Raw genomic sequence first — 25,921 nt, forward strand, 5'->3', positions numbered from 1 at the left:
CAGGTGATATCCAAGGGGTTGGAGTTAGAGCCTGAGATAGAAACATGTTGGGATCTACCTGATAGGTAGGAATGAAACAAGTTTAAAGCATGCTTCCCTATTCCAGAGCACTGGAGTTTGTTAAGCAGGATAGCATGGTCAACAGTATCAAAAGCCTTTGCAAAATCTAAGAATATTGCACCAGTGAGTTGTCGTAGTTCCATTCCACACTGGATCTCATTGCAAAATGTTGGCAGGGTAGTTACCATGGAGAGTTTGGGGCGAGAGCCAGATTGGAATTGGCTAGGGAAATTTGTCTTGGTATAGTAATCGCTTAATTGGGAGTGAACACATTTTTCCATGACTTTGAATAGTATTGGCAGTACAGAGATTGGTCTGTAGTTTGAGACAGTGTTTTTGTCCCCACTTTGAAGACTGGGACAACTCTGGCAGTTTTCCAGGTCTTAGGGATATGGCCTGCAGACAGAATAGAGTTAACTAGGGAACCAATCGGTTTGGCAATAGCTGGGGCACCAAGTGTTAGGAACTTGGATTGCAGTGTCAGGTCCACATTGGCTGCTTAGTTTTAATTTGAGGAGCGCTTGCGTAATCTCATCTTCAGATACAGGGACACATTGTGGGCAGTGTTCAGAGAGGGTGGGGATATAGTGGCACTCTCAGAATGAGGTTCATGTTTGTGGTTTGGGTTGCGTTTCGCTAATAAGTTAGTAGTACACCACACAAAGTAATCATTGAATGCATTTGCAATGTCAGTGGGATTGGTCAGAGTAATATCCTCCTTAGTGATATTACTTTGTTGTTGATGGTTAGAAGACTGGAATATATTGTTGATAACCATCCAGAAGTTAGCTGGGTTTTATTTATTCTGGCAAAGAGTATCATATTGTGCTTTGCTTGGCACCATCACTTCCCTGCCTAATCTATCTGTCTTTGTGCAGATCTGTGTACATCCTGAACATTACCAAGGCAATGACAAGGTTTTAGGTCTCTGCATTTGCCAGACAGAAGAACTTGATAATATATGTAATGCTCAATGCAGAAGAAGACAAAAGCACACCCTGCAGATTGTGTGTGGTGAAGAAGCCCCTCAGCTTCATGCCACGGACCCATCTGGGGACAAGGTACATTCATCTTTAGGGCAGCAAGGCAATGCCTAGTACTGTATCTTTATGTGTAAGCTCTAAAACCTATAGACTCTTTGGCTCAGATTTACTAAGCTTAATTAAATCAGAGCAAATAACATACTGCAACATTACCTAACACAGGAACGGGCGTTATTTGCCCTGAGGTTAACCCTTTATTCACGAAGATAAAGGTGTGATCTTACTGCACTCCGAATTTCTTTCAGTGATTTGTTTGTTTTTTGTAAGGTGCAGGCATTGAAAGGTTGGCTGGGATCTCTCTTCTGCCACAGAGTCACAGTAGAAGGGAAAAGTCTTCGGTTGCCACACTGTTCTCAAGAAGTCTCATTACAAAACTTTGTTCAACTATTTACATTTATTTGCAGATTAGTGTGACTAATCTGCAAATAAATTTAAATTATTCAACAATGTCTTGTAATGAGACTTCTTGAGAACAGTGAGGCAACTGAAGACTATTCACCAAGATAGTTATACGCAAAAACTACAGCCAAACTTCAGCTCATAAGCGCTGGGGTAAATCACATTATTTTGAATAATGCTACATTCATTTCAAGTAACATGATATACTCCCATCCCTAGAATAGCAGATACAAGTCAATTAAATAAACTTGTATCTGCTTTTTAATATATTAACTCCTTGTAGGCCAAGTGGCCAGCTAGTCATGGGCAAGGGGCAAGGCAGGGGTGGCTATCCCGGGCTCGCAAACTGCATGTGGCCTGTCAGTGCTTCATGTGCAGCCCCTGAATAAAAATAAAAATAAAGCATGGCACAAACTGCAGGCAGATCATAGAGACATGGGAGAGAAGAAGCCAGAGTGCGCCCCTAACCATCTCCTCCCTGTGCTCCTATGGACCAGCAATTCAAAGGTGGGCTTCCAAGCAGCACATGGTACAGAGTGTATATACCCTGCCTGCTGTGATCTCTACGTGGTGCTGGCTATGGAGACTGGAGGGACAATCACACCACTGCCCCCCTTGTCCCTACTGCCTTCCCTTACCCTCCAGTCACCCCAACTGCCCCATCATCCTCGTGTCCACCACTGCCCCCTTTCATCCCATTGTAACAACTGCCTCCTGTCACTTTAACTGCCCCGTCACTCCAACTGTCCCGTCATTTCATCTGCTCTCCAATGCCCAATATCGCCATTTGTCAACCCCTCTTCCTCACCCCATGTGTCACTCCCTCCTGTCCCCTTCCAATGTGTCATCCCCTCTTCCCCAGCTCCCACTTGTACTCTGTGTCAAGTTATGCCCTGTGCTAGTGTATAGTGTTGTCAGGTTATGCCCTGTGTTAGTGTATAGTGTTGTCAGGTTATGCCCTGTGTCAGTGTGTAGTCCCGCAGATTACATCCTCTGTGTCAGTGTATAGCGCTGTCAAGTTATACTTTACACTATAGACTGACACAGAGTATAACCTGATGGCACCATACCATGACACAGTTTGAAGTCAGGCGGCACTACACATTAAGATAGAGCATTACCTGACGGCACTACACACTGTCACTGTCAGGTTATGCTCTGTGTCAGTGTACTGTATACAGGTATTAATTAGAAGTTTTTGCTTATTGTGGCCCTTTGATAATGACACTCATAAATTCTGTCTCCAACTCCCAGTCAGCTTGGCTGCCCCTGCACTAAGGGGTACAAAGGAGTTAATATTTACCTACCACTAGCCTAATTATAATATAATAATTGACCAACTTCCCTCCCTCCAGGGGGCCTAATCACTCACTCCTACCCCTTATCACTCATCCCCTCTACGTCTATTCCGCCTCAACACACATACTGTAACAACTTCACCCCTTCTAAGAATGATCTATAGTCCTATTAGACAAAGATACAAATAAAACATATGTAAATTGTAAAATACAGTACCATACAAAAAATAATTTAAACATACATTTGATCATATATGTAGTGGTCATCAATCCCTTGAGTGATGGTGAAGCATTCCATGGTCCTCTCATGGAGAGCCTAGGTGACTCATTGGTACCAAAGAGGTTGACCCCCAGGAACTAATCCATAAGGATATTCAATGGCCAATGCTTAACCATAAAAATGACCCAAACAAATTATTCCAAAAATGTCCAAATATAACCCATAAAAAAATACAACGTGCATTCTCAAATGAGACCTACCGTAATCCAAGGCTGAATGGCCTAAATTCAATCTCATGCCATCTTCATCCATAGACGATCTTCAATCTTGGTTGAAGACATTGATCCCCATTTGCTTGAAGAATCGTCCTCTTATGGTATTTCCTTAATGTTTTTATTTCTATCTTCATCAATGGACACCCATCCTCAATGTCCTTTTTCTGCTGGCAACTGATGTGTTATGGGAAGGTGCAGTCCTTATATAGGGCATGTCACCATCGTGTAACGTGGTTGAGGGTCACGCTTTAAATCATCCAATCCGATTGTTTGATATATCAAGTGGTAAACACTCTTACCAAGTAAGTTGGTGAGATGTTTTTCCAATGCTTTGTCATTGACATGACAATGGAGAGAGTGAAGCAGGTTTGGAAACACGTGGAAAACAAGTGAATCGATTCCTAGGTTCTCTACCTTTTTATATAAAAAGAGTATGGGGAAGCAGTTAAGAATATACATAACATTTAGTGGTGTTTCCAAAAAATCTATGTTCAGCACAGTTTGTTTAGAGAATTGCTGTAGATAAATTATTCCTCCTATTGGCACAGATGTGATCCTTCATATGTACATTACAGCAATGTTTCAGGACTTCTTCAGATGTATACAAAGAGCTGGGTGGTGCAACACATTTTATACTCACTTTCTATCAATATCAGCACACTCTTATAAAGGCTGTTGTAATGTCAATATGAAGGATCATGTGGTTTAGGATACGTGTATGATGTTTTGTATAAGTGATGGAATGTTAAAGATACTTATATTTTGCATATGAATCTACAGGCTCAGTTCCAGAGAGGGGGCTACATTATTATTATTAAAAAAAATTGTCCAGCAATTGAAGAACTTCTAACTATTGGGTCACCTGACAATTTCACTAGCTGTGCTGGGATGTTTGGGGGGGGGGGATTGAAGTGGAATGCAGTATACATTGGTTGTACTGTTTATACATCTGTTTTACAAAATAGGCTTCTCATGAAATAGTAAATTAAATGGTCCATAAAAAATATAGACCATTGATTCGATTATGTCTGAGTTAATATACTGCATTGCTGTTTTTATAGGTACTTTTCACAGCACAAGAGCTGTCTGGAGCTCTTACTATTGACCATCCTATGGATAAAGTGCTTTGCAATTCACAACAGAACAGTCACCATTCGGTATATGTGGTTAAATCAACTGGTATGTTTTAACGTCTCATAAATCATCTAGCAACACACTATAGTTTAGCTCTGTTCCTCTCCTATCCTGCCATCCTCTTTGGCTAATAGTTAATTGTACCACTTAATGAAATAACATATTTATTGAAAGCACTGCAAAAAAAAAAACACATTGATTTTTATTTCTAGACCTAGCAGCACCTGCCAATTTCCCTTTTTCAAAATGCTGACCTTTCATGTTTATTGATCTGGTTTATTTTATTAATCTATTACCTGAACACATTAAATATATTTTTGTAGAGATATGCATTAAATGTTGCAGGTGTACATTATGAGTCAATTTCCTGTTGTGTCTCTGTGCAAATGTATCAATGCCTTCCATCAATTTTATTTTGCTTGAATCTATGAGAGACTTGAAGAGTGGTTATGGGAGGAGTTACAGGGAGTAGATATGCAGTAGGAACATTTAGGGAGGATTTATAGGGAGTGGGTAAAGGAGCAGTCAGGGAAGGAGTTACATGGAAGACTTATAAGAACAGTTAGGGGAGGAGTTATAGGAAGTAGTTAAAGGAGCAGTTAGGGGAACAGACAAGTTATAAAGACCTGCGCTAGGGGCTTTTATAGGAGCAGTTAGTGGAAGAGATATAGGGAGCTGGTAGAAGCAGTTAGGGGAGAATATATAGGGAGTAGGTGTAGGAGCAGTTAGAAAGTGAGGACACTGGGGCGCTACCTAGATGTGCACTGTAATATGGTGAAAACAAATTGTTACAGTGATGTGATAGTGGGTGAACGGCAGTGAGAGGCCGAAAGTATTAGAAAATATACTGGCCCAAACTGTCGCTGCTGCTCAGCTGTAGGAGAACCTTCCCTGGATCCTCAAATGGTAGATGTACACAAGATACTGGAGCAGCGAGCGCACATGAAAAAAGAATATACTAATGAGAAAAGTGTATTAGATGTCTAATAGTGGTACATCATCCTAACAAGGTAAGCTGTTGAGATGGGGTGTTGGAAATAATCATATAAATAATATAACTAAACACTCACACAGCCGAATGTGAGTGACGATCACATCTGTTGCAGAGTATGGATATCTCTGAAGTTGTCACTGCTGTACTCGCGACTCACAATCGCCTTCTGAGGTACATAGGTCAGTGTGGATGCCCCTGTAGACAGTGCCTGCAAATCTTCTAGGATATCCGCGCTGCGCGTCTCTTCCGATGGTACCGGTGCTCCTACGAATGGATGATATCCTGCAGCATACCCAGGAACGCAAGAAGGAAGAAATGTCACAGCACTGACGGATTTGTTAAACTCTAATGTATTGAAGCCAGAAACACAATGTTTCGACCATGCGGTCTTTCTCAAGTGATATAAAGTGGCAGTTAGCAATATGACTGCACAGCAAACTTGAAATGTCCTACTCTAAGTAATATAGTTTAAAGATGCAGAATGATGCCTTAGTCAGCGGCCAAGAGTTCTGTGACTATATAATAATTTATGTAGCTTTAGGCAGGAAACATTTCAAGACATTATTTTGAAATGGTAAAGGTAGCAAATAGAGATCAATGGAGCTATACACTAAATAGTGATCACACTGCCCCAGTGGTTTAAGTGACACAATAGTGGTACTGAGTCTGATCTACAAACATCTCCATTTATGAAACAGTGGCCGGTGCAAACCTCTTTGGGCTGTATTTCTGAAAGGTGTAAGCAATATTTGTGCTGTACAAATGGAAAGGAGGCACGGCTTTCCAAAATATTCCTGGTTCCTTAAAACAGAGGGAAATTGTAAGTTTATTAATAAATTAAGTAGTGGTACTTTGGGTATGAAAATAAAAAAGTAGTGGTACTCCATCATCTCGAGTACTATCGCACTTCAACCACTGTACCCATCTGAATCACTTTATTTTACTAATGTTTAGCTCAAAACTCACTACAATAGAAGAGTGAATATGGCTGCCATTGTTTTTTCTGGTCTTAAACTCAGAGACAAATCCCATCCACATTTAGACACTCAAAAGGTTTTATCTAATTTCATTTCAGTACAAGGGTTCTTAGGAGTTTACAGCCCCAACCTGAAATTAATAAAGACCGTTTTTGCTGGCCGAGACAATTCATCCTTATCTAACCACTCAGGTAAGAATAACTAACCTTATACATAATATAGTAATAATATTTTTTCTTACTTTGTATGGAGCTCTTTGTATCTTCATAATTTTGAAGTTACTGTACGATGCGTACCTGCACTGAATAGCTTTAAATTAGTGAGGGACGAATGTGTGAACTTTCAGGCAAACTTTTCTATTTCTTTGCAAACTGGCAACATTTCGTTCGGACCTTTTGTTAGTCAAAAACTGTGTGAAAGCCTAAGTCTTTGATGCACAGTGTCTTATATATACAGCACCCTCCAAATGCAACTATTTAGCTGTCAGTGTAGAGGTACCTAATAAACATCAACTCTACAGTACCTATTGTACCGACTAAGGGGCCTATGCAGAGAGGAACGGCAAAATAAATTGCCATTCTTGTAAAAGTTCAACATTGTGGCGTATTTATTGAGCCTGATTCAGAAAGGACAAATCGTCAATCAAGTCTCAAAGTGTATGATTGGCGAGTGTTAATCGCGCCATTTCAGACTGAGCTACTTACATCTGGCTATATTTTCAGTCACTGCGGGTGAAAGTCGCGCTCGTGAGTCTCGCAAGACTTCAATTCAAGTGGGCGGGAAATTTCTAAAGTAAACACCACATTCCTGGCACAGCGTCTTAGTGACGGCTTCTGCATAGTTACATACCAGAGAAACAGCGCGCGTCTCTCTGTTAAAGTGGTAGAAGCACTGTGAAGCTGCAGATACTGAAAAAAAAACCTTCTCTTTACACTTACAATTTTTATTAGCTACAGTCATAGACATTCAGTGACAGACAGTGTACATACTGATAGACAGACACACAGCAATACATACTGATACTCAGACAGATACACAATAATACACAGTGATAGACAGACACACAGGAATATACACTGATAGACACACGATACTGTATACACACATTTACAGGCACTGATACACAAAGGCAAAGGTTTGTGACAGCGTGATGCCCTCCCCCCAAGCCCAGCAGCTGATCGCAATGTGAAGCCCTGCACTCGGCAGCACTACTGACCCCCCCCCCTCCCCCCAAGCCCAGCAGCTGATCGCAATGTGAAGCCCTGCACTCGGCAGCAATACTGACCCTCCCTCCCCCCAAGCCCAGCAGCTGATCGCAATGTGAAGCCCTGCACTCGGCAGCAGTACACACACACACATGCATACATGCATACACACACATGCATACACACACATGCATACATGCATACACACATGCACACATACACACACATGCATGCATGCACATACACATACACACACACAATGCAAACACACACACACACAAGGCACACAATGCACACACACACACACAGGAGACAGGGACCGGAGCAGAAGGGGGGCAGGGACCGGAGCAGAAGGGGGGCAGGGACCAGGGCAGAAGGGAGACAGCGATCGGGGCATCACACACACACACCCCACCTTCTGTCTGGCAATGACGGCTCTGTAGGGAACCGGCTGCAGACCCATTGGATGGGAGCGGTCACGTGACCGCTCCTCCGCTTCCCCTTACTAACTGACAGCACTTTCCAGTGAACTGGACGGCTACTGCCGTTTTTTCCTGGCGCGCACAATTGGCGACTTCAGCGCTGAGAATTCAAGCACACATGCCGAATACCACACTTTGCCCTTTCCTGCATATGCCGAACCTAGAAACATGGCGAAATTGAAAAAAAACACGCTTCTCGCCAACACATTGGCGGGATGCTGCCGCCTAGCAAATCTCCTGGCGAAAATGTCAAATTTCGCCACTCAAGGAAGCCTCTGTGCATACGGGAAGCAAATTCTGCCGAATACATGCCGAATGGCATGTATTCGGACGACTCTGCATAGGCCCCTAATACTTATTGTACCAATGTCTGAGAAAGCAGAAGAAAGCTCATGGTCTGTCTCCCGCTCCTATTGATACAAAGATCCTGTACACACAGACCCCCACATTATTATATATTGGTGACACAGTAAGTCTATGCTTTTGTGCTTACACTCCTGTCTGTGGAGAATCCTCTGAGGATACTTTATTTTGTTTTGCAGGGGAAGAAAGAATCTTCAAATCATTTGAGATTTCAGGCATCCTGAACCCAACCACATGTATAAATGTTAATGACATTCTCATATTTATTGCTTCCAAGCACAACTACCCGGTGTATGATGTGTAAGTAAACCATTTGGGGGAACACTAGTTAACTAGAACACTTTAGATTATACTTTATATTATAGAGACAAATCATCTAAAAAGATTGATGAATCAAAAAATTGATGAATCAAAAAAGGGTAATTAAATGTAACGGTCTTCCCTTCTTTTTGATAAATCTTGTGCAATTCTGGGGTCCCTGTCATAGTTACATAGTTACATAGTTACATAGTTATATAGTATATGAGGTTGAAAAAAGACTTACGTCCATCAAGTTCAACCTATGCTAAATTTAGACAACAGATACTTTAGCCTTTATCTATACTTACATATTGATCCAGAGGAAGGCATCTTATCATGCATCTTATAGTTAGTGCCTGTAAGATTTCTCATGATTTCATCTCGATAATCAGTATAATTCGGAATCACAACCGCGCCGCTTTTTTCAGTGAGTCTTATAATGATATTGCTGTTGTCAGACAGTTTTTTAAATGTCCTTCATTTGAGGTTGGGATAGATTGGAACCTATTTTAATGACAGAGGTAAAACATTTTATTTTTAAATAATGGTATTATCCATGCTCTGACCTTTCCGGTAAGACCTGAGCAGGCAGCTCACTGCCAGGTGCCTATTTTGTTATCTCTGTGTAACCTGTGGCTTATGGCAATAATCTATTCATTAGCCAGCTATTAATTAGACAAGTTTTCTAGGATATCTGCCATTTTCTTATTTCCTTAGTGTAAATCCTGTATGATTATGCGTTATCATTATGGTGTCTTTGTGTGTTACAAATACCGCTGTATTCTGCATTCCCTTCATACATATTCATTCCAAGAGAAATGTTAGCGTACTGTTCTGTTCTGTTCATACGATATTCATTACTCGCTATGGCGCATTTCCCATTAGGCCCAAGCCTAAGGTGGCAAAATTTTGGGGTGGCAAATTTCCCTTTTTTTCTCATATACCACTCTCTTCCCTACTGATTGTCAGGGGAGAGCGTGGGGCCTCTGTACAGTTACCTTCTCCTGCGTGCCACCCTCCTCCTTCGGCGTCAAATGATGCCGTGACATCACATGGCGTTGCATTGCCATGGCAACATGCCGTCACGCCTTCTCATTGCCATGGCAATGTGACATTGGAACGTTATTTGACGTCACGTGGCCGTGGCAATGCAACACCATGTGATGTCACAGCGTCATTTGATGCTGAAGGAGGAGGGAGGCACGCAGTAGGAGTGTGGCACCAGGTACTGTATGTGCCAAACGACAGCAGTTTTTTAAATCCACCACTGATTGCGCGGCGGCATCCTCTCAAATCTGCCTTTCCCGTTAATATGTCACGTGAGGGGACTTTGAAATAAGTGTCTCCACATTTATTGCTCCTATTGCCTCCTCTGTGTTATGATTTAGCAATTATTACATTTTATTTTGTACATTTCATTTGTCAATAACATTGTGAATTGTTTAATTTATGTTCTGTTTCTACAGTACCTTGGTAATTGTGTTGTTCATTTTCTTGTGTATTTATAACTATGCTGGTTGTATTTGTCATGTCTTAGTGTCTACTGCGCTTTATTCACTATATATTTGTTTTTCATGTTTATTTATTTTTCTTCATTGTTCGCACCAGATGTGCACTCTCGTTCGCATCTACGTGTGACATCATGGATGACGTCCACTTTGTGCCATTTTTAGCTTATTGCCTGGGCTGCAGGCTGTATACTGGTTGGCATTTACTTTATTTCTATCTTGATAAAGGTCCCATTGGGGACCGAGTTGTCGATCTCACTATAATTAATTTTTTCACTAATATCTAAGTCGTGGATGCTGGTTCCCTGTTTGTTGGCAATGTCTCCTGCACACCTCTCTTCATTATAATTCTCAATAGGAATGCCTCCAGCATTTGTGGCTGTGCAAATTGTGTCCCTGTTATCTACTGGAAGTTAGGCAAGACGTTACAATTTTTGCGGCAATTAAAAAACAAACGCTTTCAATTTAGCAAAGCAGGTCTGGTACAATTTATCATGCCAAAAAATGCAACAAATCACACAGAATTATCTCACAAAGGGAGCAAAGGCTCTGTAGCATGTTCGCTGTTAAAAAAAAGTATTTTCCAATGATTGTTATTATCAGATAGATGTCTTTCTCCCTCTAGTGATGAACTCAGGCAAGCTACAGTATTGTACACAACTCTCGCTGACCTAAATATTTCTGAAATCTTTGCATTCTTCCAGGAACAATTTATACAACACTAACCCTGGATTTGACTGGGGGAAATTCCGAACCCTAGCAGAGGAGATACAGCTGTCCTCGAGACTCTCCTTCTCACTCATGTACCAGTTCCAGGAGCCAGGAGTCTATGTCATGAAGCTAAGCAGCAACCATTATAAAATGATGGTAATTACTGCTCAGAGCCAGGGATCTTCAAATCTGTCCCACAGGCCAAATCTGACCCACAAAGAGTCTCAGATCGAACCTTGGACAGTTCACTCCTAATTTTATTTAATTTCTCCCCCAGGATCATCAACAGCTTTCCCGTGCCCAGAACTAGAGTTTCAACCTGGGCCTCCCGTGCTGGCGGACCTACAAGCCCACTCTCTCACTCTTTCTCTTACACCACCCCAACCCCCTCTCTTTCTCACAGACCTCCTTGCTCACTCCCCCCTCATTCTGACTCTCCCTAGTTCTATTTCTCACCCCTTCTCACACTCCACTCTTCCCCTCCCTGCCCCCATGTATTTCTCACCCCGTACTCCCCCATCTCTCTCCCCCGCGTTCTATCACTCTCCCCCTCTTCCTCTTTCCCCCTATTTCACACTTTCTCTTCCCTTTCTTTTCTCTCTCTCTCTCATCACTCTCCTTCCTCTCTCCCCGTCTCTTTCTCTTCCCCCTCACTCTTCCCCTTCTTCCTCCCCCAGCCTCTCTTGATCAGTTTCCCTCTCCCCCTCCTGTTACTCAATTCCCCCACTCGCTCAATATCCCCTTCCTCACTCTCTCTCCCCACTCTTCCACACTCTCCCTCACTCAGTCCCTCTTTTCCCTCCCCCAATTCTCACTCTCACCCTCCTTTATATCCCCTTCTTTCACTCAACTGCCCCTCCTGTGTCACTCAATCCCTCCTCCTGTGTCACTCAATCCCCTCCTCTCTCTAAATCCCCACTCCTCTCATTCAATTCCCCCCTCTCACTCAACCCCCCACTTCTCTCTCAATTCTCCTCCTCCTCTCTTACTCAATCCCCATCATCTCTCTTACTCAACCACCCCTCCTCTCTTACTCAATCCCCCACTCTTCACTCTCATCCTTCCCCTTCTCTTTCACTCACTCTCCCCCTCCTTTCTCTCTCTCCTCCCTCCACTCTCTCTCTTCCCTCATCTTTCACTCTCCTCCCTCCTCTCTCACTCAACTCCACTCCTCTCTCACTCAACTCCCTTTCTCTCTAACTTATCCCCTTCTCTCTGTCACTCTCCCCCTTCTCTTTCACTTACCCACCTTTCTCTCCCCCCTTCTCTCTCACACCCACCTTTCTCTCCCCCCTCCTCTCTCATTCACTCCTCCTCACCCTCCACTCACTCCTCCCCACCTCCTCCCCTCCTCTCACTCAACCCTCCTTCCTTGCTCTCACTCCCCCCTCTTCTCTCACTAATCCCACCTCCTTTCTCCTCCACTCCTCTCTCCCCTCTACCTCTCTCCCCCCTCTGTATCTTTCCTTCTTTCTCTCCACTCTCCTCACTTACTCACTCACCCGGCCTCCTCACATTCCCTCCACCTCTCACTCATCCCCCCCTCTTTTCTCATTCAACCCCACTTCTCTCACTCAATCCTCCTCCCTCTTCTCACTCAATACCCTTCCTGTCATTCAACACCCCCACCTCTCATTCAACTTCCCCTCTCTCAATTCCCGCTCCTGTCTCTCACTTAACCCCCCTCCTCTCACTCAATCCCCCCAACTCCTTTTAATCCTCCCCCCTCATCTCTCACTAAATCGTCCCCCTCAATCTTTACCTGTCCTGTCTCACTCAACCCACCCTCCTTTTTCCCTCAATCCGCCCTCCTTTTTCACTCAATCCGCCCTCCAATCTCACCCCTCTCCTCTCTCTCACACACACATCTCCTCCTCTCATTCAATCCCTTTCTCTCACTTAATCACCCTCTCTCTCAATTCCTCCTCTTCTTACGCAATCCCCCTCTCTCACTCAATTCCCAGCCAGACGCAAAAGTTGGGCCGACCGATCTTCCAGCGCTGGCCAGCCCTGGACACTTGTCCCAGAATATAAAGATATGGTCACTATATTGTACAATAAGGTGTCTATTTTCCCTTCCCTAGTTTTTACCTGAAAGATAAAACCACAACTAAAGTTAACATGGTTGATAATCCCGTCTCACTTTGTGACTGGACTTCAAAGCGAATGAATTAAAAAATATTCTTTATTGGGGGTGCACAGCATGGTGGCGCAGGGGATATGCCTCTGATATGTTTCGCGCTGAGATAGCGCTTCCTCAAAGAGTATCCAACATTTTAATGAAATTTAAAAAAAAAATACTGCCAGTGATTGCAAAATGTCAATTCAACTTCTGAAACAATACTATAATGTATCCGTGAACAGGTATATTGACATTTATTTTCTAGTACATTAGGGTTATGCTGGTTGGAGGTCAGTGCTATGAAGATGGACCATTTTTCCCAACTGCTCCAAGGCATATCATCCGAAATGGAATTGCAAGGATGCCTCCACTTCTGCTAAAACCCGACTGGTCAGCTATAGTCGGAATTGTAACAGGTCTATTGTTGATTCTGATTACCTGTATTTTGTTGCTTGTAAGTAGATCCCATACAGTATTTTCATGTAACATTTTCAATGTATTTGTTACTATAAGGATATATTGTATTATTGTAGTTAGCCATGTTGTAGATTATAATACATTTTGTTTGATAAATCTATAGTGATCAGGATAATGGAAACACATTACAGTACATTCTTCTAAAACACGCATGCGTAATACTGCTGCAAATACAGCTTTGGATGGACTTGTGCACGTACTGCACACAATTGATTTTAGATGCGACACAGTTCCTGAAGCTGTTTCTGTGTTCATGCCCACACCAAATTTTCTGTTCAGTTGTGAGATATATTCAAAGTTAAATGATCCGTAAACAATGTAATATTCTGCTATAATACAGATTATCCAATTACCTCTATCATAAAATAAAAGGGAATAACATTTTGCCAGATCACTATAGCCATTGTAATCTCTGTGTATGTGAACTGTATTTTGATACAACTGCTTTGGGGCACAAAACCAGAGATTCTAGAAAAGTATTTAAAAGCTGTGGGAGCCTCTACTTTAGTTTATACAGTAGTATCTACGAGGCCGAAAAACAGCCTGTCAAATCTGATTATCCAAGTATTGGAAATGCTCAGAAATCGAAGACAGGGCTTGGCCCACCTCAGGGGGGTCCATGTTCATTGGGCTGAGCATACTGTAACGCTTGCGCTGCCCATGAGCAAGACAGAACCCTGGTACTGAGGTGCGCAAGTAGTAAACCAAGCACCCACAGAAGCAGAAGCGTGCCTGGCAGGCGGATTGTCAAACATAGCCGGGTCTGGGTTGGAGAGGTCAGAATCGTGGAAGTCTGCATTACCGTGGTCTGGGGTTGGAGAGGTTAGAATCGTGGAGGTCCGTATAGCCATGGTCTGGGTTGGAGATATCCACAGAGTCGAGGGTAAGCCAAGGTCAGTAACCAGAGGGGTTCCAAAGTCAAGCGGGGTCGTTACACGAAGAGTTAACTGCAAGAGAACACAGGACAAGGAGCAAGGGACAACAGACGCAGGAGCTCAAGGCTACCACAAGTTATGCTCAGCAATGTGGGAAAGGAACTGCAGGGTATTTAACGGGAACCAGAAGCAAGGGAGGCTCCGCAGAGGTGCGGCCTCCGCGGAGGCAAGGATTGGCTGCAGGAGACAAGTGGGCTAAACGAGTTCTTGCCAAGCAGCTGGGGAGCGGTGCACGTTGTCACGTATGCGCGCCGCGCGTGAGAGAAGCGCAGTGTGTCCGAGGGGTCGGAGCTAAGCTCCATGGCACACTAGAAGAGCTGCGCGTGCTCTCTGTAAGCAGAGCGGGGGTCTGCGCACACGTGCTGGTGCCAGAGCGGAGGTCTGAGATATGACAGGTAAGGAGGGAACACGTCGCAAAGGCGCCACATGCAGTACCCACACAATATATACACCCTGGTAAGAATCCCCAAAGTAATGAGGAGTCCTGGGCACCTAACCACCCGGTGTTCACAGATCCAAGCCCACCCAAAGTGTGTGGAGTAGCGCTACCCACTGTGCATGTGGCCATTGGTGCACGTGGTACCTGTCCTGGTCTAAGGTCAGACCAGGTCAAACTATAGTGGGTTGATCCGTCGGACTGCAGAGTGAGCTCACAACCCGGGTCCGTCTGATCCTCTCACGAAGGCGTCTGCCTCTTGAGAGAACTCCAGCTAGTGTGTGTCCCTTAATGTTTATGGTCTGATCACAGGCTGGGTGCCTGTACGCCTATCACAAGCATAATGCTGGGTGTTATTGGGGAAGTGCCGCTATCTAGGGGCCGTACCTGCAGAAACCACAAACTGCCAATGGTCGGGGCCTAACTGGGGCCTGCGGGGCAACTCCTGGCTTAGTCTGGAAGACACTGGCACCTGGACATTACCTGATCCTTCAGCTCCCTGTCTCTGACTGAACGTGAGGTGCCTAGCTTGCCAAATGCAGCTATCTTGTCTGCCATTATTCCTTCAGCCGTATTCAGTGGTGGGATTCAAAAATTTTAGCAACAGGTTCTCTCTCATGGGGGAGGGGGGGAGAAGGTGGGGGGAGAAGAGAGACAGGGGGGAGAAGAGATACGGGGAGAGAGAGAGAACAGGAGAGAGAGAAAGAGATGGGGGGGAGAGAGAGAAAGAGATGGGGGGAGAGAAAGATGGGGGGAGAGAGCGAGAGACAGGGGGAGAGAGAGCGAGAGATGGGGGAGAGAGAGCGAGAGACGGGGAGAGAGAGTGAGAGATGGGGGAGAGAGCGTGAGATGCGGGGGGAGAGAGCGCGAGACTGGGGGGGAGAGAGCGCCCCCCCCAGGCCCCTCTCACATCTCTCCCAGCCCCCCTTACATTTCTCACAGCCCCCAGCCCCCTCACATCTCTCCCTGACCCCCTCACATCTCTTCCTGACCCCCTCACATCTCTCCCTGACCCCCTCACATCTCAAAGGGGTGGGAGACCAGGGTGGGGGAGCAGAGAGACCAGGGGGAACCAGTGGAAATAAGTGCAGCGTGCAACCAGTGCAAATACAAATGGACACAAGCAGGCAAACTACACATTACACAAGCAGGCAACCTACACAGGACACACACACACAGGGCACAACCTCACCTCTCTCTGCAGCATGCTTTTTCTCCGTTCTTTGGCCCCACCCCCAGGCTCCTGCCACCTCCTCCTGATTGGCTGCATTACACAGCAGCAGCCAATCAGGATGGAGCAAGCTTCCCAGTCCCTTAGCAGAAGCTCTGCTCTCTCCCTTCTCGCACCGGTTCTGTGAACTGAGGAAATTTTACGTACAGGTTCGCACGAACCGAAGCGAACTGGCTGAATCCATATACTGGCCATATTGGCTCTGTGGTCCCCACGTGGTGCATGCCCTAGAGCATGCTGGGACATGTAGTCCCGCGCTGAGCCTAGTCATGGCCGCCGCAACTCCTCTACTGTACCACACATGCACGATAATGGCCATGCGCATGCTCGAACACAAAATGGCGGCACCCTGCATACTCAGAATGCCGCAGAGCTCTGGAGCTCCCCCAATTAGCCCTCAGCCTCCCCGGTGCGACTCCTGTGTTCAGCCGGGTCCGCCTGCTGTTCCAACGGCACCCGGACTCCTCTGCTGCCGTCTCCTACCCCACGGACCAGGAGGTAAAGAGGACCTGGCTACATATGTATCTATGTATGTCTGTGTGTATGTATGTATATCTTTATTTTTATAGCGCCAACAGTGTACTCAGCGCTTCACAAAGAATACAGTACAGGGAATTATAATAATACAATAAGCGCAGCAAAATCAGACAATAGGAAAGGAAATCCCTGCCCCGAAGAGATTACAATCTAACTGGTATGATGGGAAATTTACAGAGACAATAGGTGAGGCAATAAGTGCTGTAGATATATTAGTAGCCACTTACAATATTACTATATTTGCACTTGCTTTATTTTTCAGGTTTGGTTTCAAGAGTTGGGTTTGGCCCAGAAGACTGGTGGTTGCCCTCAGTTCAGAAAGCTTCAACTCAAATTTAACTTTAATACGTACTCATCCAAAGGATCCACTGTAACAACACTCAAGAAACTCCACCCTAGAATGAGAATCATAGGCCATATAGACAAAAAATGGGATGAAGCTGATAAAAAGAGATGTCACAGTAAGTGGCTACATTTTTAGTTTTCATAATAATACAGTACATATCCTCAAACTGTACATATTTAGCAGGTTCTGCACCTACTGTTTTTCTTCCAGTTTATGAAGGCAACAACATCTGTCCCCTGCACCCATTGGAAAAGCTTAGAAGTTTCAGTTCATTAGATTAGCTAGAAATTGATCAATCACTAAGAAAAATCCTACTGTATAAAAATATGTATTTGGGCTAATCTAATATGGGTGGGTCCAAAACATTCTGTACAGTGATCTTCTACATAGGAACTGACCTACAGCTAAATACTCAAAATACTTGTAATTGAAACTGGAACCCTATTACACTACTTCAATTTCAGATCACAGGATATAATTTATAGAAAGCTGATTTTACACAGTATTATGTAGCATAACTATTAACTCTAAAAAATATCAAGTTCTTTCTTTTAAATGTAGGTTGACAGAAGGTTATTTGTCACTTGCAATTTGGATTTAGCTATTTTATTATTGTGACAAGGTTAATCTGTGTCTCACAGTGCCATATTTCACAGTACTTTAATGGACTGAGTGTCTATTACAAGCACTGACTGTGAAAAGAATAAGGATTACAATCCTGTCTGCATTCAGTATGGTCCAACTTCAGTTTCATAGACTGCACAGCTGTAGCCATACTTACTGTTCCGAGAGCTGTGGAGAGAAAAGCAAAATTCAGTGGCTCTAGGGACAGTAAAAACTGTGCATGCCAGTGGGGGGTCTGTCTGCCAAATGGGATCCCACCCAGAGAATTTCACGCTAAGAGTGGAAGGTGTGGGTTCCCTTTGCACCATTAACACTCCAGCTCCAACATGTGCATGTGAAGAATATTTACAAGTAACTGAGAAATAGACGGATTTTGTTATAATGTCTTATTGTCCATTCACGTAAAGTAACGTGCCTTCACTTTTTAGAAAATATGGCCCTATATGTCCCACAATTTGTTTATTGCTATACCGAGTCAGACACTTCTAATGATAGATTGCATTTTGATGGTACTAGAGTAAAACTATTTTATATGTGCAGTATATCATCAGTGATGATCAAATCGCATGTGAAGGCTGATAAATCATAATCAATGTCTTCTATTGTGTCTAAAAAGATGAGAATAAATGTAGGGCCATATTTACTAAGCGGTGCTACTCCATAAGACACATTCTGGTGCTGGCAGACACCTTACCGCCCATTCATAGGCCATTCACTGCAATGTATTAAGGAGGAACACTGTTTAGTAAATATGGCCTTTAGTGCCTGTACATTTATGAAAAATGCACTTGATCAGTTCAATTCCAAAGACTGCATATGAGAGACTTGTTAACAAGTTTTACATTTAACGTTGCTTAGTGGGTTTAATGTGTTTTTAATCAGTTAGTGGAACCTAATACATAGATCCCAAATGTTTTTGGTACAAATCCTGATTGGATGGAATTGCATCTTTAAAATAACACTGTGGATTATGGGCCCTATTTACTAAGAAGTTCTACTACAGTACATAAGAATACTTTCCATGCTGGAAGACACCTTCCTTACAGGTCATTCACTTATATGGGCTATAAAGGACCATATTTACAAGGGCACACTGCATGGTGTCTTATGTAGTAGCACTGCTTAGTAAACATGACTTTAGATTCTGTGCACAGGTTCCATTGAAAACATAGTAAAACATCATATTTTGGCCTTGAGATAATTAAGATTTACAATATTGTTTCGGGAACCTTTTTCCGTTCAGAATTTCTTGCAGATGATGAATTTTGGGACTATGAGCAGCAGGTAGACATGGAATGTTTCAACACCCAAATCTTCTTTGATATTTTGCTAAAGCAATCTCTTCTGGTCACGGCTAAGCTTGGCCTACTTAAAGAAGAGGTAAGTGGGAAGCTGCAGCTGAGACACCTTTCAAACAAATGTTTATAGCGTTGGTAAGTATTAAAAGCATGTCTAGAGAGGTGGAATGCATAGCTCCTTATCTGACAGTTTTATTTAGCCCCTTCACTGACAAAAGATCCAACAAGTCTTTGCAAAGTAATACAGCTCAACCCCGTTATAGTGCGATCCGCTATAATGCGGATCCGCATATAACACAGTTTGAGTGTGGACCCCGAATATTTAAAAAAAAATAAAAAAAATTGCGCACACTCACAGCACACTGAACACACAGCACACTGAACATACTGCACAAACTGCACACACAGCACACTGCACACACTCACAGCACACTGCACACACTCACAACACACTCCACACACTCACAGCACACTGCACACACTCACAACACATTTCACACACTCACAACACACTGCACACACGCTGCTAGGGGAAGTGAGGCTGCTGGGGGAAGTGTGAGGGGACGTGTCGGGCTGCTGGGGGATGTGTATTTTGCCAGCTTTATTCCCATATCTATATAGATCTATATAGATTAAAGTCTCTATACAGGCATACCCCGCACTAACGTACGCAATGGGACCCGGGCATGTATATAAAGCGAAAATGTACTTAAAGTGAAGCACTGCCTTTTTTCCACTTATCGATGCATGTACTATTCTGCAATCGTCATATACGTGCATAACTGATGTAAATAACTCATTTGTAACAGGCTCTATAGTCTCCCCAATTGTGCACAGTTTCGGTACAGGTAGGGAGCCGGTATTGCTGTTCAGGATGGGCTGTCAGGAGCATGCGTGAGCTGCCGTTTGTCTATTGGGCGATATGTCCTTACTCGCGAGTGTACTTAAAGTGAGTGTCCTTAAACCGGGGTACTGTATGTCTGTATTGCATTTTTTTTTAACTTCCTTTCTCTGCAGCCATATCTCGCATATGTTTTTTTTTTTTTTAAATATTCCTATGTTGTGGCGAAAGATGGTTTTAGTTGAAAGCTCCTGTATGCTTTCCTTAGCTCGTCACTAGCTTTCCTGAATTCTATGTCTATTTCCTTCCTTTTTTTATTTGAAAAGGCCATTATATCTCCCCTTAGCAGCGCCTTTGCAGTTTCCCAATATAATTTTCCTTCTTTTTGGTGTGCATTGTTTATGTCCTTGAATTGGTACCATTTGTTTGGTAGGAAAGCTTTAAACTCCTCATTGTGATATAAGTGTGAAGGGAACCTCCATATCCTATCTTTGTGCTCTTTCTGCCCAATATTTAGCTCTATCCATGCTAGAGCATGGTCAGAAATCAAGATGTTTTCAATGGAAGCCATACCCAGGTTAGGGATTAGATGGTCACTAATTAACAATTAATCTGTTCTTGAGACGGTATTATGAGGATGGGAGAAAAAGGAGAACTTCCTCTCTATGGGATTTAGTAACCTCCAGCAGTCCGTCACCACTAGCGCTTCCCATAGAGTCTTAATACTCTTCTGTCCTGGATTTAGTCCCCTCTGTTGTATATTTTGCCCTGATTTGTCTAACAGTGGATCTTGAGCTACATTAAAATCTCTGCCCACTATAGTATTGTTACTTTTGTCTTTAAATATGTTTTCGACCGTGCCCTGGAAAAGGCTCTGGCTATTTTCATTGGGGCCATATAGATTATAAATGTTTTATTCTGTTTTTTGTATCTTTACTCTGCATTGCACCAGTCTCCCCGTTGTGTCCCCAGAGGAAGTTATTATTTCCAGGGGCAGTGCTTTATTAATTAGAATTGCTACACCACCCTTCTTTCCCACTGCTGGGGAATAAATACATTCTCCCACCCAGTCCTGCTTAAGTTTTTCACTTTCGTCTTCATTCAGGTGGGTTTCCTAAACCAGTGCAATATCTGTCCTTACATTTTTCAGGTGTCTAAGAATTTTGTTTCTTTTTATTTGAGAATTTATGCCCTTTACGTTCCAAGAGACTATTTTCATGTACATTTTACTGTGTGTTTGTGAGTATATTCTTGCGGTTCTTCTGCTTCCTTTATGGGTATCTTACTCTCTCTCTTCCACAGTGCACCATGCATGCAATCCTTTTATTACTTTTGCTGCTGATGACCTTAATTCCATGAACTGAAACACATCTGACAAAACTATAACATAACACACACATATAAAGAAGAAACATTAACATAAACATCACATGTATTGACTTTCCTTTTTTTCCAGGAGCAGCTCATGCCTCCCATCCTATTGTGATACTTCACTCCTCCCGCTTCACCATATAATATGTATCCTTCAATTCATGCCTGACCAATACGCTTGTGGCTTTTCTAACTACATGTTAGACCTTATTAACCTGTTATACCCCTTACCGCTTCCTTTTATAAACATATTTAACTGCTGCTTGTATTAGCATCATTTTTTTTTAAACTACTTAGTTACCTAAAGCACCAAGCTTGGCCTTGAACTTCGGCCTTCCCCAATAACTGTTAACAAGGCAATTCTTCTAGTCCCCTCTACTCCACAAACTTTTTCCCTCCTTCAATCTTTTATCTCAGGATGCCCCAAGAAGTACTTTAAGTCCTTAGCACCATTCCAAGTCCTCAAGATACTTTTAAAGTCCCGGCCCTCTCTTCCTCTGCGTCATTGATTCGCCTTGATTCGATATTTATATATATTACTATAAATAATAATACTTTATACATAAATATTTTTTCTTATCCACTTGAAACATGAAGCAGGTGAAATGTAAATTTTTAAAGTGGACAGAGATCGCTTTAAAGTAACACCCATATTGTTTGCTTGCAATGTAACCACTGTATGACACTACCATATAGACCCGTGGGAAGCATGAGCATGTCACAAGAGGCTTTACGCATCTTAATTCTTGCACTTATTGTACTATAGTTCTCTATACTGTATTGTCTCTCTTATATGGTGCTAAGTACAGATGTGGGCACTATATAACTAAAGATATACGTACTCTGGCCTTCCTGACCATAAAAGAATCAAGAAAGATTTTGTTCAACACTTCTTATCTTTTTCTTCAGGTAAAGATTTTCTATGAGAAACTTGTATATGAAGTGAGCGCATTGAAAGAGATTTTTGTGAAACGTCTAAGCCTGACGGACCAACCAAAGGGCTATACCAACTCCATACTGGAAAGTTATGCGACAAAGAAGCAAGAGGTAGTACATACAGTAACAACCTAAGTCATACATTACACTTTAAAGGGGCTGATTTTATGTGACACACAAGAGGGACAAGTGTCTGTCTACACAAGGGGTGGGCAACTCAATCCTCAAGGGCCACCAACAGGTCAGGTTCTCAGGATATCCCTGCTTCAGCACAGGTGGCTCAATCCGTGGCTCAGTCTTGGACTGCACCACCTGTGCTGAAGCAGGGGTATCATGAAAACCTGACCTGTCGGTTGCCCTTGAGGATTGGAGTTGCCTACCCCTGGTCTACACAGTAGTTGTCAGATTACAGTGCTATGTAAATGCCTTAAATGTGACTTTTCATAAACAAAAAAATGCTGGCCTCAATAATATTGTATTGTATTTTGATAAAATTGCGTTTGCACTGAAATGTTGAAAACTGTAATACATATTTATTATTATTGAGTACCGGTAGTCGCACTATCAATTTTTGTTTATGTTACATTGTGTGGATTAATAAAGAAATCCCAAAATTGGATTAGCAGTCAAAAAAATTATAATCAGGTCTACAGCAATTTGGCATTAAAAAAAAGTAATTACAGAACAAAGAAAAAAATGATAAAACAACATAGCTTGGCCACATACTGTACAGTATGTACTGTACTCACAGGGTAACGTTTCTGAGCCTGTGGCCCTTTCCTCAGGCTTATACTCTGAACCCTGCACTGACCTTACGTACCTTAGTAATGTACTGTAACCACAAGGTTAAGTATCAGGCCCTGTGATATCAGGCGCCATTTCTGTGATATCACATCCCTTCCGATATTACCGCTGTCTTGGGGCACCGAGACGTCACTAGTGGAACGCAACTCACTCAGATCTCTAAGAGGGCTTGATCTAGCTCAGAGATAATCACAGTGTGGACTCTAATTGTAAACATAGTAATGTCTCAATAGACCTAACCCTTTAAAACCTCTGAATTAAACCAATAAACAACTATTTGAAGAGGCCTTACTGTTCTTTGTATCTATGTATTATCAATCACTGCTTATTGTCCAGATATCGGAACTTTAAAGAGTTATCTCCATCATTAGTAACATATTTAATATTTCACTATTATCCTTTTACATATGTCTTTAATAAAGGGTCCGGTGAGATACACAGACTCGAATATTACAACATTATTTTTAAAGGCATCTCCAAAAGAAATGCTGACCTAGGGAGTATATTCATATTGATCACTTAATGTATTCAATCCAATAAGTTTATATTACTGTAACATAAAAGTACATTAAACACTTTTGACAAAGACCCTATTGTGTGGATTAGGTATACCACAGCCGGCAGCACCCAAAGTTTGTATTATTATTATTTGGACTTTATTATGGGGTGCATTTTTACTTTATGTCCTATAAATGTGACTTTTCAGGTAGGTCTTAAAGATGATGAGAGATGGAGCTTGACAGATATTAAAGAAAAGTGTGAGTTCATGGGTAAAGATGTTAGGCTAAGTTTACTAAGTGATGCTGTGTCATAACACACTTTTTAGCACCAGAAGGCACCTTACCACATGACAGAAGAAGCTCCTTGTATCACTACTGTACATATACCCCTATAATATTTGGCATTAAACACTTTGATGTTGTATATTCTTTCCATAAGCTCCCACTCTCTGCATCTTCAAACCTCATTTACAAACACACCTTTTGAAGGGTGCATTACAATTGCTTGGACCACATATACATCACCCAAATCGAACTACGCTTGCTCACAATCACTACTGTGCCTGGTATAAATTCCAAGCCAACAATGATTAATAGTTATTTGGTCCTCATTTTAGAAATTACTCTACAATGTTTAATCACAGAACAAATAAAGGTAGAAGGTCTCATATATATTTATATATATATATATATATATATATATATATATATATATATAATGTTCTTTAATATGAAAGGATAAAAGAACACTCAGGCACACGGCTATGCAAAAAGAAAAAAATTACTGCAGCTGAGAAAGCAACGTTTCGAGTGCTACACCCTCTTAATCAAGGTGAGGGCGTAGCAATCGAAACGCTGGTTTCTTAGCTGCATTAATTTTTTTCTTTTTGCATAGCCCGTGTGCCTGGGTCATCTTTTATCCTTGTGAATACCTTTGGGACTTATAGGACAATCCCGGACACTAGAGCACCGGCAGTTGGTTTTGTGTGCTGAAGTGAGATGTGTGCCAGAATAATCTCTTTGGAATTACTTTAATATGAAAGGGACACATGTAATAGTGGTACCATGAGTTTGGAAATAAAAAAGTAGTGGTATTCTGTAAACCCCTTAGTAACATCACATTATGACTACTGACTTTAATATGTCCCCTTTAAGATAAAGGAAACTCAATAATCCATACAGTAGGTGTCATTACAGTGCTATAGAAATGCCTAATTGTAAATGTGACTTGTCAGGTAGGTCTTGAAGATGGATAGAGGTGAGCTTGACAGAAGAAAGCCCTTTAGGCAATAGTAATTCAACCTAACATTACACCAAGGAATGTCACTGTCAATGTCTGTCACTGAACTACAGTAGTTTCTCACAGCCTGTGTTTAATACAAATATTCTTTTGGAATTAGGCTGAACTGGAGATAGAAAAGAGAAAGAGACTGGCAGCAGAATATGAAGATGTTCTGAACAAGGGATTGCACGTTTTGCAGCAAGACATGATGTTCCAGGAAGAGCATTGTGTTGTGTTTAATTGTGCACTGAGAGAATCCTTCAGATTTCTGGAGATGCTGAAAGATAAATATGGTAGTGAAGGGTCCAAGCAGTCCACAAATAATTACCAAAAGTAAGTGAAGAGTTAATATGCCATAATATGAGTGTGCTTCTTGACTCCATATTTATATCCATAAATGATCTAAGGCCCCATTAAATGTGCTGAGAAATTGCCTTGACCTTGGAGCCTTCAAGTGTTCCCTCTCCACCTTGTGAATAATCCGAACTTGTACACCTCAAGAAATATTGTCCACAGTCTTATAGTAATTACAACAGGTTCTTAAATACCAAAAACCCCCACTGTGGTAGCTTGCTCTAACCAGCTAACAAGCCCAGCAGTCAAGACAAGAGAGAAAGAAAGAGCATCAGCAATTCCATTCCTAAAGGAACATGACAAGCTCAGAAACATATTTTTACTGAGACAAGCCAGCAAGGAAGCTGTTAGCATAGTCCCTGCAGGAGGTGACAGCACCACCAGAACATTAACCGACTTCACCACCCACATGTTTTCCATCCCGAACAAGGCCTCTCTCTTACCTAGCTTCCCACCCCCCCCATCCCCCACAACTCCACCTATGCAAGTTGAGGAAATACAGATGTAGGCAACATTATTACATCTGTTACAGTGCAGTAAGGTTCTAAATTGAGCAACAACGCACTGCTCTATTTAATGAATTTGAAACTCGCATGATAACATATTCAAATTTGTGGCAGCGGCAGCACGTTATCATGCAACAGGTGCAATAACATTGACTAGATTTGTAGTGTGACTGTAGGGGTAGATGTGAATGCTTTTAATAAAGGTCAGGCCCGCCATTACCCCTCTCTCTCTATCCATTCTGTCGAGTACGACTCTCAGCCACTCTATGGATCAGTGTGCTCTATGTCTTCCGATCTCTCACGGCTTCTTTCAATTCTGCTATGTTCAGTCCAGTATCTTTCTTCATGGTAT

At 42.5% G+C, this 25,921-nt stretch overlaps 1 protein-coding gene and 1 long non-coding RNA gene across 6 annotated transcripts in view; one reads left to right on the top strand and one right to left on the bottom strand.

The window, feature by feature from the left end:
* Nucleotides 1-6,701, bottom strand: part of LOC142497075 (uncharacterized) — a 74,326-nt gene extending 67,625 nt beyond the window's left edge. Inside the window, exons 1-2 of the long non-coding RNA XR_012802175.1 lie at nt 6,642-6,701; nt 5,500-5,705 (exon numbers count right to left, since the gene is read on the bottom strand). This is a non-coding gene — a long non-coding RNA (uncharacterized LOC142497075). The remainder of the gene's footprint in view (nt 1-5,499; nt 5,706-6,641) is intronic.
* LOC142497073 (uncharacterized) overlaps nt 1-25,921 on the top strand; it is a 101,872-nt gene that overhangs the window by 7,677 nt on the left and 68,274 nt on the right. For 4 of the 5 annotated variants that reach the window (XM_075604373.1, XM_075604376.1, XM_075604375.1 and 1 more), the window contains 10 exons: nt 939-1,121; nt 4,357-4,474; nt 6,499-6,591; nt 8,630-8,750; nt 10,963-11,125; nt 13,357-13,545; nt 16,970-17,168; nt 18,921-19,057; nt 22,097-22,234; nt 24,828-25,042. In XM_075604373.1, the coding sequence (XP_075460488.1) occupies nt 939-1,121; nt 4,357-4,474; nt 6,499-6,591; nt 8,630-8,750; nt 10,963-11,125; nt 13,357-13,545; nt 16,970-17,168; nt 18,921-19,057; nt 22,097-22,234; nt 24,828-25,042 (1,556 nt within the window). Of the gene's footprint in view, nt 1-938; nt 1,122-4,356; nt 4,475-6,498; nt 6,592-8,629; nt 8,751-10,962; nt 11,126-11,223; nt 13,032-13,356; nt 13,546-16,969; nt 17,169-18,920; nt 19,058-22,096; nt 22,235-24,827; nt 25,043-25,921 lie in introns of those variants that run through there. The other variant, XM_075604377.1, reaches the window with a different exon arrangement.

The sequence above is a fragment of the Ascaphus truei genome, chromosome 6 (assembly GCF_040206685.1).
Source record: "Ascaphus truei isolate aAscTru1 chromosome 6, aAscTru1.hap1, whole genome shotgun sequence".
NCBI classification, from domain to species: domain Eukaryota; kingdom Metazoa; phylum Chordata; class Amphibia; order Anura; family Ascaphidae; genus Ascaphus; species Ascaphus truei.